The sequence below is a fragment of the Falco biarmicus genome, chromosome 1 (genome assembly GCF_023638135.1).
Source record: "Falco biarmicus isolate bFalBia1 chromosome 1, bFalBia1.pri, whole genome shotgun sequence".
Lineage (NCBI taxonomy): Eukaryota > Metazoa > Chordata > Aves > Falconiformes > Falconidae > Falco > Falco biarmicus.
Genome location: NC_079288.1, coordinates 12,226,354 through 12,240,877, shown reverse-complemented (window position 1 = coordinate 12,240,877; position 14,524 = coordinate 12,226,354). Strand labels below are relative to the sequence as shown.

General features: G+C 41.3%; 1 protein-coding gene across 1 annotated transcript; it reads left to right on the top strand.

Moving 5' to 3' along the window:
- Nucleotides 1–6,486: 6,486 nt before the first annotated feature.
- Nucleotides 6,487–14,435, top strand: FN3KRP (fructosamine 3 kinase related protein). Its single transcript, XM_056343109.1, has 6 exons — nucleotides 6,487–6,658; nucleotides 9,151–9,302; nucleotides 10,725–10,816; nucleotides 11,313–11,395; nucleotides 11,807–11,929; nucleotides 12,650–14,435. Exons 1-6 carry the CDS (start codon nucleotides 6,518–6,520, stop codon nucleotides 12,986–12,988), a joined length of 930 nt encoding a protein of 309 aa, XP_056199084.1. The 5' UTR covers nucleotides 6,487–6,517; the 3' UTR covers nucleotides 12,989–14,435.
- Nucleotides 14,436–14,524: the final 89 nt, after the last annotated feature.

Below are 14,524 nucleotides of genomic sequence, written 5' to 3'. Positions count from 1 at the left end.
CCGCCGCTGTCGCTACGGGCCTTGCAGGTCCCTCCGCACGCCTTACTCTGATTTTTAGGGTGTTCCTAGCCAGAAGAGATGGGCTCTGTTTTAACCGTGCCTGCACCAGCACTGGCTGACGTTGCCCTCTCGCCACCCACCTGCAGACGTTGCTGCGTAGCGGTACGGAACGGGGATGAGGCTCGGAAGAGACTCAGCAAGGCCGAGATTCCCTCCTGGCCCTGTAATCCAGCCCGATAAACACATAAACCCAAACGCCCACCTGTGCCTATCCATGCTGCAAAACCTACGCTAAAATGCGGTACTTGGGGAGCGGAGGGAAAGGGGTCATCTTGGAATAAATGCTCGCTCTTCATGTGCCATTAAAATGAATTCAGCAGGTTTCTAAAACCAGGTGCATCACCTCCAACCCCAGGTGCCAGGCTGCTGAGAAAAAGGGCAAGTGACTGGAGAAAGATTTACAGGGAAATCTTGTTTCTTAAATCTTACCCTAATGCATATGTTTACTGCCTAAGCTCTACGCTAGGCCCTTGATGACCACCTTCTCCTTTGCTTGTACCTTATCTGCCAGCAAATACAATTATAAAAACCCCAACTTATGTAAGAAATACTTGTTAAAGTGAGTAATTCCCAAATAGGAAGAGAAAATGTAGTAGCGTCAAACTACTACAGACAGAAACAAAATCGATAAATAGTGCTATGTGTACAAAGTATCACCCCACATAACAATTAGAGCTTCATGAAAGGTCTTTATGTCCTTGTTTTACTGGACGCCACCCTGTACACACATTTTGGTCAAAGCACACCCAATTCAGAGGAAAAATATACACCTTACACACAGGACACTGCACTATCTGCAGCCAAACATAACCCCTACATGGAAAGGTATGTCTATGCCTTGTATTTCTACTCAAAAGAAAACCAAAGAATTCCTTGACTAATAAAAGTCTGTCTGTACAGGTATGATAAAGTGTCAGTTTACTGGTCTTAAAAAAAAAGTCTTAATATGCTTATTTCTATTTTAGGATTGCAAAGAAAGATTGCAAAGAAAGTTAACAAATTCTTTGTTAATTATTTTTTTTTAATTATTATTATTAAATTTGTATTAATTTAATACAAATTAACAAAATCATTGTATCACTCCTTGGTACTTTTAATCTGGTGCCAGCAGAAGAACACCAAAGCACCACACTCCCAGTGTCAGAACGGCAGTTTTCCTTTTAGCATACTCATGCATCCAGCAATTGCACCTCTTTATAATCCAGACATCACTTCATGGAATCAAAGTCTTGTTGGAGGTAGGATAATAAATCTGCAGCAATGAACTACAGTTTCACAGGCTCCAGTGTTCTACTGTTGAAGGTCTACATATAGAACGACAGAGACGTGCTCTTCTTTCAGATGCATCATCTATCAGAGCTTCTATTTCAGTTTTTAATTTGACATAGGCTAAATGCAGTCGAAGTAGTCATTTGTCCTTTTCCTGTGGAAGCAGCCTCTAGACAGCTGGAGTACAGCCCTGGGCATCAGGAAACTGCTGGTCTAATCCCAGTGTGAACACAGGCTTCCCTTACAGACTTGGCCAGCTCACTCAATTCTTTCTGCCTCAGGTTTCCAAACTTATCAAAGCTATTTGCTGCATCTATTACAAATGAATTTCACAGGATTTTAACCACAGATTTCAGTGCAGTGCTTTGAGATGCCATAAGAAAAATGCTGATGTATGAACTATTCTGTATCTTGCTTTACTGAAATTGTGCACTGTTTGATTTTTCCCAGAGTTCAGTAAGGAAGAGCGGAGAAAAAAACCCAAGTGTTGTCGTAAGAGTGCACTTACAATTAAATGTTATTTGCCTTTATTGTTAAATTACAAAATATGAAGAATTTTTCAGTTGTTGAAAATTAAGAACTAATACTTTTCAAATGTCTGTTTTGATGCCATAAATAGCAGAATCTGGAATGTTTCCACTTTCCTGAGTATTTCCACTTCTCTGACATTTACGTGTAATCATGTTTGGAACATAAATCTGTGCCAAGCCCAGGATTATTTTGAGGTCAGCTCATGGTTACACGTTATACAGGAACTAGTGAGCTAGAATACACCCACAAATCTTTAACCCATCACCTGTCTGAATAATATAAAAGAAAATATATTTGCTAACCCGCTTTCAAGCATTAAGATAACCTGGTTAGGAGCAGCTGAAAGGAGAAATAAGGACACAAATATTGCTCTTTTAGCATGCCATACAGAACTAGGCTAAACAAAAGACAGAACTGCAAATAATCATAATTATCTCTGGATCAGGATTAAGAAAACCCTTGCAAATAGCTGTATTTATGTAAAAACACACACTTTCTAACCCTCACAAAGGGCACAACTTCTTACTCGTTATTACTACAATGATCCAAAAGCCCTAACACTACCCCTGAACTTCTTGTTGATGGGCAGAAGTCTGTGAACAACAAAACCCACTGGCAACTTGGCATAGTCCTTATCAAAAAGAGTGGAAGATAAAGCCAAACCAGGAAACTCTGCAAAAAACTTCTCCAATTCCTGTTTCTGCTAGAAGCAAGAACAAGTCCTCTAGCTTTGATCACACTTTCATTCAGATTTTGCCTCAAATCATGCCCCTGAAATCACTACAGAAACTGTTTAAAACTAATCTATGAAGACATTAACTCTGCAAATGAACAGACACATCAATGACTCCAATTCCAGTATCTCTGCATAATCTGAACAGTGGCCAAATTCTGCTCTTAAGATCTCAGTTCTATTTTGTTATAGGCTATGTTATATATATTATATGTCTCTGTTATTTTGATAATGGAACTTCTCATTCCATTTCCATTCATCTGCTGATAGAGCTGGCCCAAGTAATTAAAAAAACAACAAATGTAATTCTCTTCCTTAGGCAAACTACGTTTGAGGCAAAAAGAGAGAAAAACAACCACTAACAACAAATCTCGATGACTGTCTTATAAATCATCTCCTTCTGTAATGGAAAAGCCTACATCCTTCCTGATCCACCCTCTCAGTCTATCCATAAATGTGGGAGAGGAAAAAAAGACAAAAAGCTCACAGCACATTTCTCATATGTTCACACAAATAGAGGCTTGGAGCCCAAAAAGCCCTAATGAATATTTTCCATGTATGTATATATATTTAAACGACCCAATAAAAGGTTACACATACCAATTACCTTTTCCCTTCTTGTACATACTGTCAAGCAGTAAACAGAAATTAGCAGCTGCAGTGCTTTTTTATTCAGGATGTGTATATTAACTGATGACTCACCAAATAATTTGCAGCCCGGCATGCCAGTTGTCTTCTCCTCCACAGAAAGAAACACTATTTTAAACAGAAAGTTAACCACTGTGGACCTTGCAGGCAAGCCAGCATGCATCAGAACAAGATAAATATTGCTGGTGAGCCCCAACAGGGCAGAGGAAAGGGGGTGGTTCCAGTATCATGCTACAAACTTTTTAAAATACTCAGATAGGAATAAATAATACACTGGGGGAAAAGAGTGGAGGCAGGAAAGAAAGGATTATTGCAAAATCAACCCACACTGCCACATGGCCTTTTGTGGTACACACAAAAGTGTGTGGTACACACACAGGCAAGCCCTGCACTGCACAAACAGCTCTGGTATATGGCTATGGGTTTTTTTTGTAGTCCTCTTAAGTACATTTGGGGTCTGATTCAATAGTTTATTTCAAATGGGGAACAGTAATCTATGGCACAGAGGCCAAAGATGGCATGCAGCAGGCTTAGGGAGGCTTGGAGCTGGAATTTAGACTGAAAAGTGTATCTGTGAAGCAGCAGCTCCCAAATCCTGGCTGCCACTGACCTCCAGTGTCTGCAGGTGTTGGAGGCCTGTGTCCCCTGCAAACAGATGCTCTGCAATGTCTGTAGCAATGCAATGTCTTGTGGGGCTTGCTGAGTTTCTTCCAGAACACTTAAACTCTAATTTGGGAAGCAAGCTGACAGTTCCTCCTCCAGGTTATCTCCATCCTGCTATTAATGAGCTTGACATGACAATTTTGGCCAAACTTCTGTGATATCCTAACTGATCAGACGCAATCAGAAACAAGTACAATCCAGTCAAATTCTAGGAATTAAAGGGCAATTGCTCTCTACCCTACAACATTCACTATGCTGTTCTTCAGTGCAGCATGAAAAACTTCTTTACTGACAGTATGGAATATTCTACTACAACTTAGTATTTGAAGACTGAGCCACACATTTAATTCTATTTTAACTCCATTAAATCTATTTAACATTTGTGAAAAGAATACATAAATAAGTAAATTGGACACAATAGGAATCTTCCAAGAGTTGCAGAAGTGTCATTAATAAAAATGTGGGTTTTGAATCCTTCCTAATCTCACAGTTCTCTAAAAACTACAAAATGAGAAAGCAAATCTCCTTGATCTCAGAATGGACATTACTCCTTTTCTTTCTGAATAAGAAACCGGGTTCAAAGAAAAACTCACAGCATTATTTTCCATAGCACCTGCTGCTCATTCCTAGACTGCAAATGGAGGATTAAACTCTCCCTCAGCATAATCCCAATCATTCTTTATCAACCATTGCAGACATCTGAATCCAGTGATACTAATCTATCCCTGGTTCTCAATAAGCCACAGATTTTTGGGGTTTAGCCTATCACTGTCACATCCACAAGTTATAACTCCCTCTACAGCCAACACTATTAAGTGAAATCCCCGCTCGGCTACACAAAAAGGCAAGCTAATACATACCATCCAATCAACCTTCTGCAAGTAAGATTTAGCATGCTCATGACATCTTTTGAGTGACTAAAAGCCCAAGCTGCAGCTATCATCTGTCAGTGCAGGATTTTTCAGACTGACACTGAATGTATGCTTCTAAAAAGTACCGATTCTGTTACAAATCTGCTATGCAAATACTCTTGGTACAGGCACTAAATCATACAAATCTGAGATGGGAAATTTCCTGCCCACAAAATGTGTAGCTCATTGGCTCCTGACAGTACATTCCCATCGAGTGCTTTCCAAGGAAGTAAATACATCACACACACACACACAAGGATTGTGCAGCACAGAAGTCTAATATATTGCACAAGTTGCGGAATTGGTGCAAACGCAGCACGCTAATGATTTTTCCAGGCTCTGTAGAAAGGTCAGATACAACAGCCTAGCAAAAGTACTCATGGTGAGTCTGCCTGGATTGCTGTAGCCAGAAATCCTGCCAAATTAAAAAAAAAATGTTTCTACATGAATAAAATCCAGATTACTAATAAATAAATACAAATGTAAAACGGTATGGAAACTCTTGAAAAGGTACACAGACTTCTGAAAATAAAAAAACTTCAGTCCTTTCACCACTTGCTATTTTGCTGTTGCACAGGAATTATTGGAGGACCCTGAACTATAATCCTCCTGCACCAAACCTCAAACTGAAAATTTCCAAAGCAAACTCCAGTTTGAAGGTACGTATCGATAACTCTAGATTAATCCTACCTGCTGTTTGTGTGAACTACTATATAAAAGCAGATATATATCCGTAGGTGTCACTCAGGCAGCACAGTAATGCTTGTAAACACCCCAGGCGAGGCAGATGACAGTGAACAGGCAGCAGCGGGGGATAACAGGAGCTGGAGCAGAGATTACAACCAGCGGGACCACACAGCGTAAGGGAATAGTAGAGAATGAAAGTACACAATCTTGCACTAAAAAACAAAAGAATAAAAGACCAGCAGGAACTTTTACCAGCTTCTACACTTAGGAAATTGTATTTAAAATAAGAAGTTACTTGCTGAAGAAATAACCAGTTCTAATGGGAAAGAACGTATTTGCTTCAGACCTACGCTGGCCAGCATCCAATTATAGCAAGCTGCTCTTGTTATTGTTGAAGAACGGAATGAATTTGAGCATGGACCTTTGTAATGGCCAGAAAGCACATTAAATCCAAATATTTTAAAACTGTCCACTGCCTTTGTTACATATATTGCCCTACTGGAACATCTTTTCCTTGACGTGCATCCTCTGGATGTACAGTAGGAAAGAATTCAACACACGCCCAAGGGAAATGACTTCAAACAAAGCGGATTTTCGGGCTCTCTGCAGTAAAAACACGTCCCCGGAGCGCGGGGACTACGTCGCACCGTTCCCGAGCCGGGGGTCCCTCCCGGGGGCGGCGCGGGGCCCCCTCCCCCCGCCGGGCCGCAGCCGCGCCGCTCCGCCGAGGCGCTGAGGCGAGGCCAGGCCCAGCAGCCCAGCGCCCCGCTCCTCTCTGTGAGAAGCCATTTTACGCTTCTCTCCCTCAGCCAGGATAGAGCAGCGCCTTCCCGGTCCCTCCCCAGCGGCCAGGACCAAGCCGTCATCCACGGCCAGCCCTGCCGCCCGCTGTACCGGGAGCTGCGCCCCAGCCGCCCGGTGGCCTCCCCGCCTCTGGCGGCGCCATTTCGGCAGAGCCTCCCGGCCGCGGCCCTGGCGGCGCAGGCGCAGTGCGGCACCGGCGGCGGCGGGCAGCATGGAGGACGCGCTGAGGGGAGCTCTGGGCACCGCCGTGCTCCGGCCGACGGGGCACTCGGGGGGCGGCTGCATCAGCCAGGGCCAGAGCTACGACACGGACCGCGGCCGGGTGTACGTGAAGAGCAACTCCAAGGCGGAGGTGTGGGGGGGCAGGGGCTGAGGGGGTGCGTGTGGCGGGCCCGGGGCGGCCGGCAGCGGTGAGGGCGGTCGCGCTGAGAGACGCGCGGTAGGCTGGCCTCGGCCGGCCTCAGCCGGCCTCAGCCTCTTGATGGAGGACGGTTTGCCGGCTGGGCTCGGTAAAATGTGGGCCGCCGGTGTCAGGGAGGCGGCTTCGGTCGGCAGCTCCTGCCCTGTGGGCGCCTGGCTGGCGGCTGCTGCGGCCGGGGCCTGCGCTGCGGGCCGGGTGCCCGGGGTGGGGTGGGGGTGGGTGCCCAGGGCTGGGGCTGGGCACTGGGACGGGCAGCAGCGTTTCTGGTGGCATGCTGGAGGCGGTATCGGTGCTGTGTGTCCAGTGCTGTGGCATGCTGTTGTCACCTGTGGCTGGGGTAAGGGTGGTGTGACGTGGCTGCGTATGCTGTGAAAGCATCTGGAGCAACCTGGGAGGTATAAAATTATCCGCTGAGGGTGTGCATCTTTCGTTGTTGTAACAAAACTAGTAATTCCCTGCACATAAGAAGGAGCTTTTCTCAATAAATTATATTTTTCCACAATCGTTGTTCCAAGATTTTCAGCTTTGTTCTTTCAATACCTGGTACCAGCTACTGCAGAAGGTAGTTGCCTGCATCTGGTAGTGACAAGTATAATGCAGGGTACCTGTATGGCATCCTTATTGACAAAAGGAAAGATCAGATAAGAATTACTTCAAAGGTACTCTACGCCTGTGCCTGTACAGTAGCTTCACTGGAAGAACAAAAGTCAAAACTTGTATTTGCCTTTAACAGGAAACGAATGTTTTTGAAAGCACATATGCAGCTCTAACCATTCTAAATTTCTTTACTCTTTATGTACGTATCAGGGAGCTGGATGGATGCACTGACGTGGTAACATGGGAAAATATGAGAGGGTTATCCTGCGTTACATTAGGCTGGAAATAGTTTGAATTGATAGGAATATAGCCCTTCTGCTTAGGCCTTTGTTAATTGTGTATTTAGGTATACAGTCCAGTTAGCTACAAGGTAGGGCTTGAAAAAAAACATCTGCATAGATTTTTCTATTCAGTAATCATTTCATTTTCTATGCTTTTGCCTGTGTGTATGTTCTCAGTGTTGATTAAAGCAAACTTTGCCAAACTGTATTATAATGCTGTGCTGTGTGTGCAGCGGTGGGTACATATCAGCAGTTTCTTTAGAAAAACAAAGTTCTTTGGAAAACACTGTGGGTTTTACTCTATTAAAGTTAACAGCTGACTCTAACCTAGTATGATGGTTTAGATAGAGATACAGCATTTACTGATTTCCTCTGAACAAAGCTAACTCATGTTTCTGTAATTCAGCAGTTCTTCATTCTTAATCTCCTCTAGGCTTTGGAATTATTAGTCTGTTGCAAATTGTCCTTTGGCTGTGTTTCATATATCAATACTAAAGGGCTTGTATTCTGTTTTATTCATTATTTCTTTGCTTTGGCTTTTAGCAAATACTGTAGATTTCCCACATACTCTTTTCCTGCAATCTCTGCCTAAATCTTCTGGAGTAGCATTTCTTTGTGTGTTTAGTGATGTCAGTGGAGCAACTCAAGAGAATAGGTTTTACTTTGTGTGGATAGCAGTTGCAGAAATAGGTCTTAAATTCAGAATGTCTTCAAAGCAAATTCAGTAGGTAGTGGCTTGGGTTCTGAGGATTTCTGTGTGCAAGTGCAGTAAGGGGCATTTGGTTGCTGTCATTGATATTTTGATGGGGTTTTTCCCCCTCTGTCCTCAAGAAGCAAAAGAAATAAGCCAGGAAAAATAATTCTGTGACTGCAGATTGGACTGTTTTGAAGATCAGCTATATTCCTCAGCAGTCTGTGTCAGGAAAGTCATGAAGACTGTGAATGTCATCACCGTTCTTCTATTCTCTCAACTGATGATGTATATTGCCCATAGCTTTCTAGATATTTGCAGCATAATTTCTTCACTGAAAGGGTGGTCAGGCACTGGAACAGGCTTCCCAGGGAGATGGTGGAGTCACCATCCCTGGAGGTGTTTAAAAAACACATAGATGCAGTGCTTAGGGACATGGTTTAGTGATGGCCTTGGCAGCGCAGGGTTAACAGTTGGACTTGATGATCTCAAAGGCCTCTTACAACTGAAGTGATTCTGTGATAATCCATTAATAACATACTGCTTACATTTTATATGTTTGCAGTTTGTACTCCTTCAGTTATAAACACGCTTTCTAAGTTATTTTTATGACTACAGAGAATGCTAGAACCTAAGTCACTTCCATGAAGTCAGTTTGTGAAGTGAAATTTCTGTAATTGTAAAATTACTGTCAAGTCTGGTGGTGTGGATTTATCTGTATCTTGTGCATGCAGTAACCACTTGCTTCAAGCTTTTTATTTAACAATTACAGACTTGATTGGTTTTGTAAAAGAGCTTTGTTTACCTGTGACTGATATTCATAGAGACTAATGCTTTCCTTTAACATTTGGCAGGCCAGAAGAATGTTTGAGGGAGAAATGGCAAGTTTGGAAGCCATCTTGAAAACGCAAACAATAAAAGTGCCTAAACCCATCAAAGTTATAGACGTGCCTGGGGGCAGTACTCTGTTTGTGATGGAACATTTGGAAATGAGAGGCTTAAACAGGTAAAATATGGTATTATCTTTGCATCCTTTAACCAGAAATTTTGACTGTTACGACAGTCAAGTTACTTGTTTTCAGAGGGGAAACCTGTATATTTTTTTTTTAAAAAAGCAATTCAAGATACATTTGGGAAATTACACAGCAGAGAACTGTATGAAATACTTCATAATATTTCACCTAGCAAATTGGTCATACACCACAAAGTGAGTGTGGTTTTTGTTTAGTTTTGGGTTTGTTTCGATTTCTTTGTTTAGGTTTTTGTTTGTTTGCTTGTTTTGTGTGTGTGTGTGGTTTTTTTTTTGGTAATTCGTGATTTTTACAGTAACGAAAATGACCTACCTGATCGCCTGTTTCATGTACTTGCCTTTGGTATAAGAACCAATGTTTAAAATGGGTTGTGATGAGTATGCAGAGGCACTTCCCCAAGACAGTTTCAGATTTTTGGTCCTTCTTTGTGGCACACATGTTTGAGTAAATTAAAATATGGTGCATACTTTTGTCTGATTCCGTTAGGAGAGTGGGCATGACCAATTTCTTATCCCACTCTCAGAAATTCTGCAGCCAGCATAAAGTCTTAGCCCTCATCCTGCTTATCCAGAGAGTTTCTAATTCATTAAGAGCCCTCAGTGAGCTCCAAGAGAAAGAGCAGAAATCCTGTTGTGTTTGGGCTGATTGAGATGAAAAGTGTGCAAATGCAACCTCTGGCGTACAGAATTCAGGGAATAGCTACAATCTGTGTTAACAGGAACAAAATGAAGAAATAACTTTTCCTTAAATGACAGTACCTTCAGAACAGGGAAAGATGTGAGGTCAAAGATGGGGAAAGGAACATACTTTTGTTAACGTGTGAGGCAACTGGTGGTTAGAGTTGTTTGTGATTACTGTAAGACTTTCTGAACTATGTAGGGGATAAGCTTTTGTTAAAAATACATAAAAAAGACATGCTTGACTTCCATCTTCTAGGCCTTTTAGAGAGGAGAAGCTGAAGACTGAGAGACAGAGGTATGAAAAAGAGGATGAACCTTGTGTAGCTTTAATTCCCAAAGACAGTTTGCCAAAAAAAACGCCCCATAGCATCTTGCACATGCTTTTCATACAGATTATCTTACTGAAAGCTCATATAGAAGTGATGCCACACAGAAATTAGAACTGATAGTTTCTCATTGTTATTAAACTTAAAATTGCTGCTCACTTTCACTATTAATAGTGTTGTCGGAAGCAACTTTGTAAGTACATTTTGTTATATGTTAATGTGTAATCTTTGTAGGAAGAGGAGGTGTTTATAACCAGAGTATTTTGCACATGTACTTTGTTAGAGATGCAGAACTTGTTTTACTTGATAAATCTTTTCAAATAACTCCTGGAATATTAAGAACTGGATTCATTCATGTGTCAGTGTTGCTAAGAGTACTTTTGTTTCTTAGACATTCAGCAAAGCTTGGAACACAACTGGCTGATCTCCACCTTCATAACCAGCAACTTGGAGAGAAGCTGAAGAAAGAGGAGAGCACAGTTGGTACGGTACACAGCTGTTAGCAAATTTAACCTAGTTAATGATCTAAAAAGGAGTTGAAATAGCTTTTGTTACTTCAGGATAAGTTTGTTGTCTTACACTAAAGATGTTATGAAAACAGATTTGAATGAAACACCCAGGCAGGGGTCTGGTTTTTTTTTTTGCTTTTGTTTGCTTTATTTGGATCTCTGCAAGAAAAACATTTCAGTTTGGGACCCTTGCAATCCCACACCACAGTTTTTGCAAGGATGATGGTATCAGAGGAGATAGACTGCCTCACAATACGATTATGAAGATTATAATACAGCTGCTTTACATCAAGCTTTAAACTTAAAAACCAACAGCAACAACTGTTATAACAAAAAAAGTATTAAGGTGCAATTTTTTTTATTCTCGGTAGAAGCAGCACTGTACCCTTGCATAGTTTTTAAGGCCCATTTGCATTGTAGATACCTAGAATCTTGTCATTAGTATTGGATTTTTGTCTTTGGTTTGAAAGGTAAAGGTCAAGGGCAAATGGAAGTCCAGTTTGTGGATCAGTTTGGCTTTCATACAGTTACCTGCTGTGGCTATCTTCCACAGGTAGGTTGTACTTCATCGAACTGATAGAATTTTAAGTTTACCTTATTTTCCCTTCAGTGACACAAAGGGCCAAAATTATCATAATGGAAATGGATGTATTGCTGTGGAGTCATAAAAAGTAAAAACATTGTTCAGCTGCTGAGGAAAGTAGTGCTTTGGACAGCACTTACAGGTAGCTGCATTGGACATTCATATCTCTGATTCATAGTTTCTTGGGTTTTATCACTAAGACAAAATTATTTACTCCCCTGATTTAATATTTTAAGATAACATTCTGTTAAATGGTAGCATTTACCGTTCTGGATGGTACCAGTACAAAGGCTGTATAATCCTCCAGAGCTTTATTTGAAAAAGAAGAAAATCTGTCTTTTGTGTGGTGTAGAACTAACATCTGCAGTCCTGTCCCTTCAGGTGAATGACTGGCAGAATGACTGGGTGACTTTCTTCGCCAAACAGAGAATCCAGCCTCAGATGGACATGATCGAAAAGAATTCAGGAGACAGGGAAGCAAGAGAACTTTGGGCACAACTTCAGGTAGGAGGAATTCTCTCAGTTCTCGTTATAGTGATAGCTAGGTATCAGTTGTTTAGATTTCCTTTTTATAAAATGAAATTCCTGTTTGTTGGTAAAGAGACCCCAGCTTTTAGGGATTAAAAATGCACATTATTGTAAGTGATAATGGCTTTTGCCACGTTACCCTCTGCTGATATTCCAAAGTGAATGTGTGCCAAATAGTACTTCCCCTTACTGTTTAGGAAATGCTAGATCGAGTTCACATTTCTCATTCCATGTAACATGTTCATGGTGAGAGATGTATATAAGCAGAAATGGATGTAAGTACATCATTATTCATTTAAGGTTTGCATCTAATTAAGTGACTGCAGTGTTAGCTATTTGTAGAAATCTCTTCAAGGCTGGTGGGAGATCCCTGAGCCTTCTGTGATGACATGGGTGGTGGCTGTTGTTATTAAAGCAGGTCGATATTGCAGCACCAAGTGCGGTTTTAAATTTTTTTTTATTGTTGAAAACATTGGATAACTATTCTTCAGCTGCTGGCTTTTATGAAAAATAGAAATCTTCTTGGTTTTGTCAGCACCTCTGTTGACTAGGTCCTCCTGTACTGTTGCAAGTCATGGGTTGGTTTTTAACTGACTTTTAAGTTTCAATTCATATTCTGTATGTGTGCAGATAAAAGTCTACAATCATTCAACTTAAAATGTAGTACTTACACATCTTGCTTTTTTCCCCCTGCAGCTGAAGATACCCAGTTTGTTCTGTGACGTAGAAATTGTTCCTGCTCTCCTGCATGGGGATCTCTGGGGAGGAAATGTAGCTGAGGATGATTCTGGGCCAGTCATCTTTGACCCGGCTTCTTTCTACGGCCATTCAGAGTATGAGCTTGCAATAGCTGGGATGTTTGGTGGCTTCAGCAGTTCTTTTTACTCTGCTTATCATAGTAAAATTCCAAAAGCTGCAGGGTTTGAGAAACGCCTGAAGCTTTATCAGCTCTTTCATTACATGAACCATTGGAACCATTTTGGTACAGGGTACAGAGGGTCGTCTTTAAACATTATGAGAAACCTTATAAAGTGACTTGCTGCTTAAGCAGAATACTTCCTATGTTGCTTGCAAACCCCCACACTGGGTAGTGCAACTACAGGAGTAGTAATTTTTTTTAAAAAAGCTACTAGACCCTTGACCTTGTTGCACGGTTAAAGACCTAGAATCAGTGAGTCCTGCTGAATATCAAGTGTAACAGTGTCATCCGTTTTTAGGATAGTTGGGAATAACTTTGTGAGGGAAATCGCTAAGGAAGGAGTTTATTCAGTTGCACAAAAGATCTGTCAGTGCCAAGAAAGCATTGTGTACTTGAGACTAGGTGAGGTAATACAAATCAAACACTGAGGAGATGGCTAGAAAGCTGCTTATTGCCTTTTGCTGCCCCCCCTGACCTTTATGATAGATTGCTTAGACTCTTTAAGCTCTCCATGGCCAGTTATGTGCATGAGAACAATGTTAACAGGGTATTTTGAAAGTCAACAAGAAAATTATGTAATAGAAACTGAAAAATGATTTGGACTTGCTATTCATTATGCTAATGTGATTCTGTTGGACTGAGACTGCTTCCTGTTCTGTCAGAAAGCTGTGTGAAAATGCTTATAATTTTTCTGGCATGTGCATTTTGGTGCCTCATGGCATTCTTGTGTGCTGTTCTGTGCTTGCTGTTCATTGGGCTCTTACCTACAGCAATTTTGTTTTCACCAGAACTAGCACTCTCTTCTTTTTTTTGATTATGCTTTTGTCCAATAGTGTGCATTCTTAAAGATCTTTTCAGGTAGGACACTTCATGTGTACACAGCCTGTGAAGATGTACTCTCTCACTAATACAAACAGATGTACTTTCTGACTGTTGTCATTGCCCACAGGATAATGCCGTCTGGTCGTGGTACAGGCTTCACATAAATTTTCTGTAGATTTAGACTACAGGTGCCATAAACTAACACTTTTTGTTCAGTCCCCACTATTGTGCACTTTGTAGTTCTTTGGATAAGAGACAGGAAACCAAAGGAAGTTAAAATGCAACTCACAAAACAGTGGCTCTACACCGCTGTCAGAATTTCTTTGAGGATAGCTTTTACAGGCTATTTCTTGTACCTGCAAGATGGTAATACTAAAATTCTACTCTTTTTGATGTAGGCTGGTAATGATATTTCAGTGCAAGCGTACCAGGTAGGTGAGAGGGGTGCATGATTCCTAACATGCATTTTGAGTGTTTGGGAATGACTTTAATGAACTAAAACTGTTTTTCACTGGGTATTGGCTGATTACTAAGGGGTTTTTAGTTGCTGGTTTTGCAGTTACTTGTACAAATTGGAAGCAAGTTTAGAGAAGACTATCACTTGATATAACTTTCTTTCCTTAATTCTACTTCTCTTCTCACTGGCTGTTTAACTTTTTCTACAAAAAGTTTTAAAGCCTTGCTTGGTAGAATAGCTATTACTTTTACCTTGTTGCTTAAATAAAGAAGTTTTCCAGTTGATTATTGTCGTCTCTATTTTCTGAATTAAAACCTTACGGCTTGTGTTCATTCTTGGGGAGCTGCTTGCTCTAACCTGTTAAAAGTCCCTT

Bases quoted from the DNA above. Each gene is read 5' to 3' on its own strand.
- FN3KRP (XM_056343109.1), top strand. From the start codon at position 6,518: ATGGAGGACGCGCTGAGGGGAGCTCTGGGCACCGCCGTGCTCCGGCCG. The intron at 6,659-9,150 runs GTGTGGGGGGGC...AACATTTGGCAG, and splicing joins AGAGCAACTCCAAGGCGGAG to GCCAGAAGAATGTTTGAGGG. The intron at 11,396-11,806 runs GTAGGTTGTACT...CTGTCCCTTCAG, and splicing joins GCTGTGGCTATCTTCCACAG to GTGAATGACTGGCAGAATGA.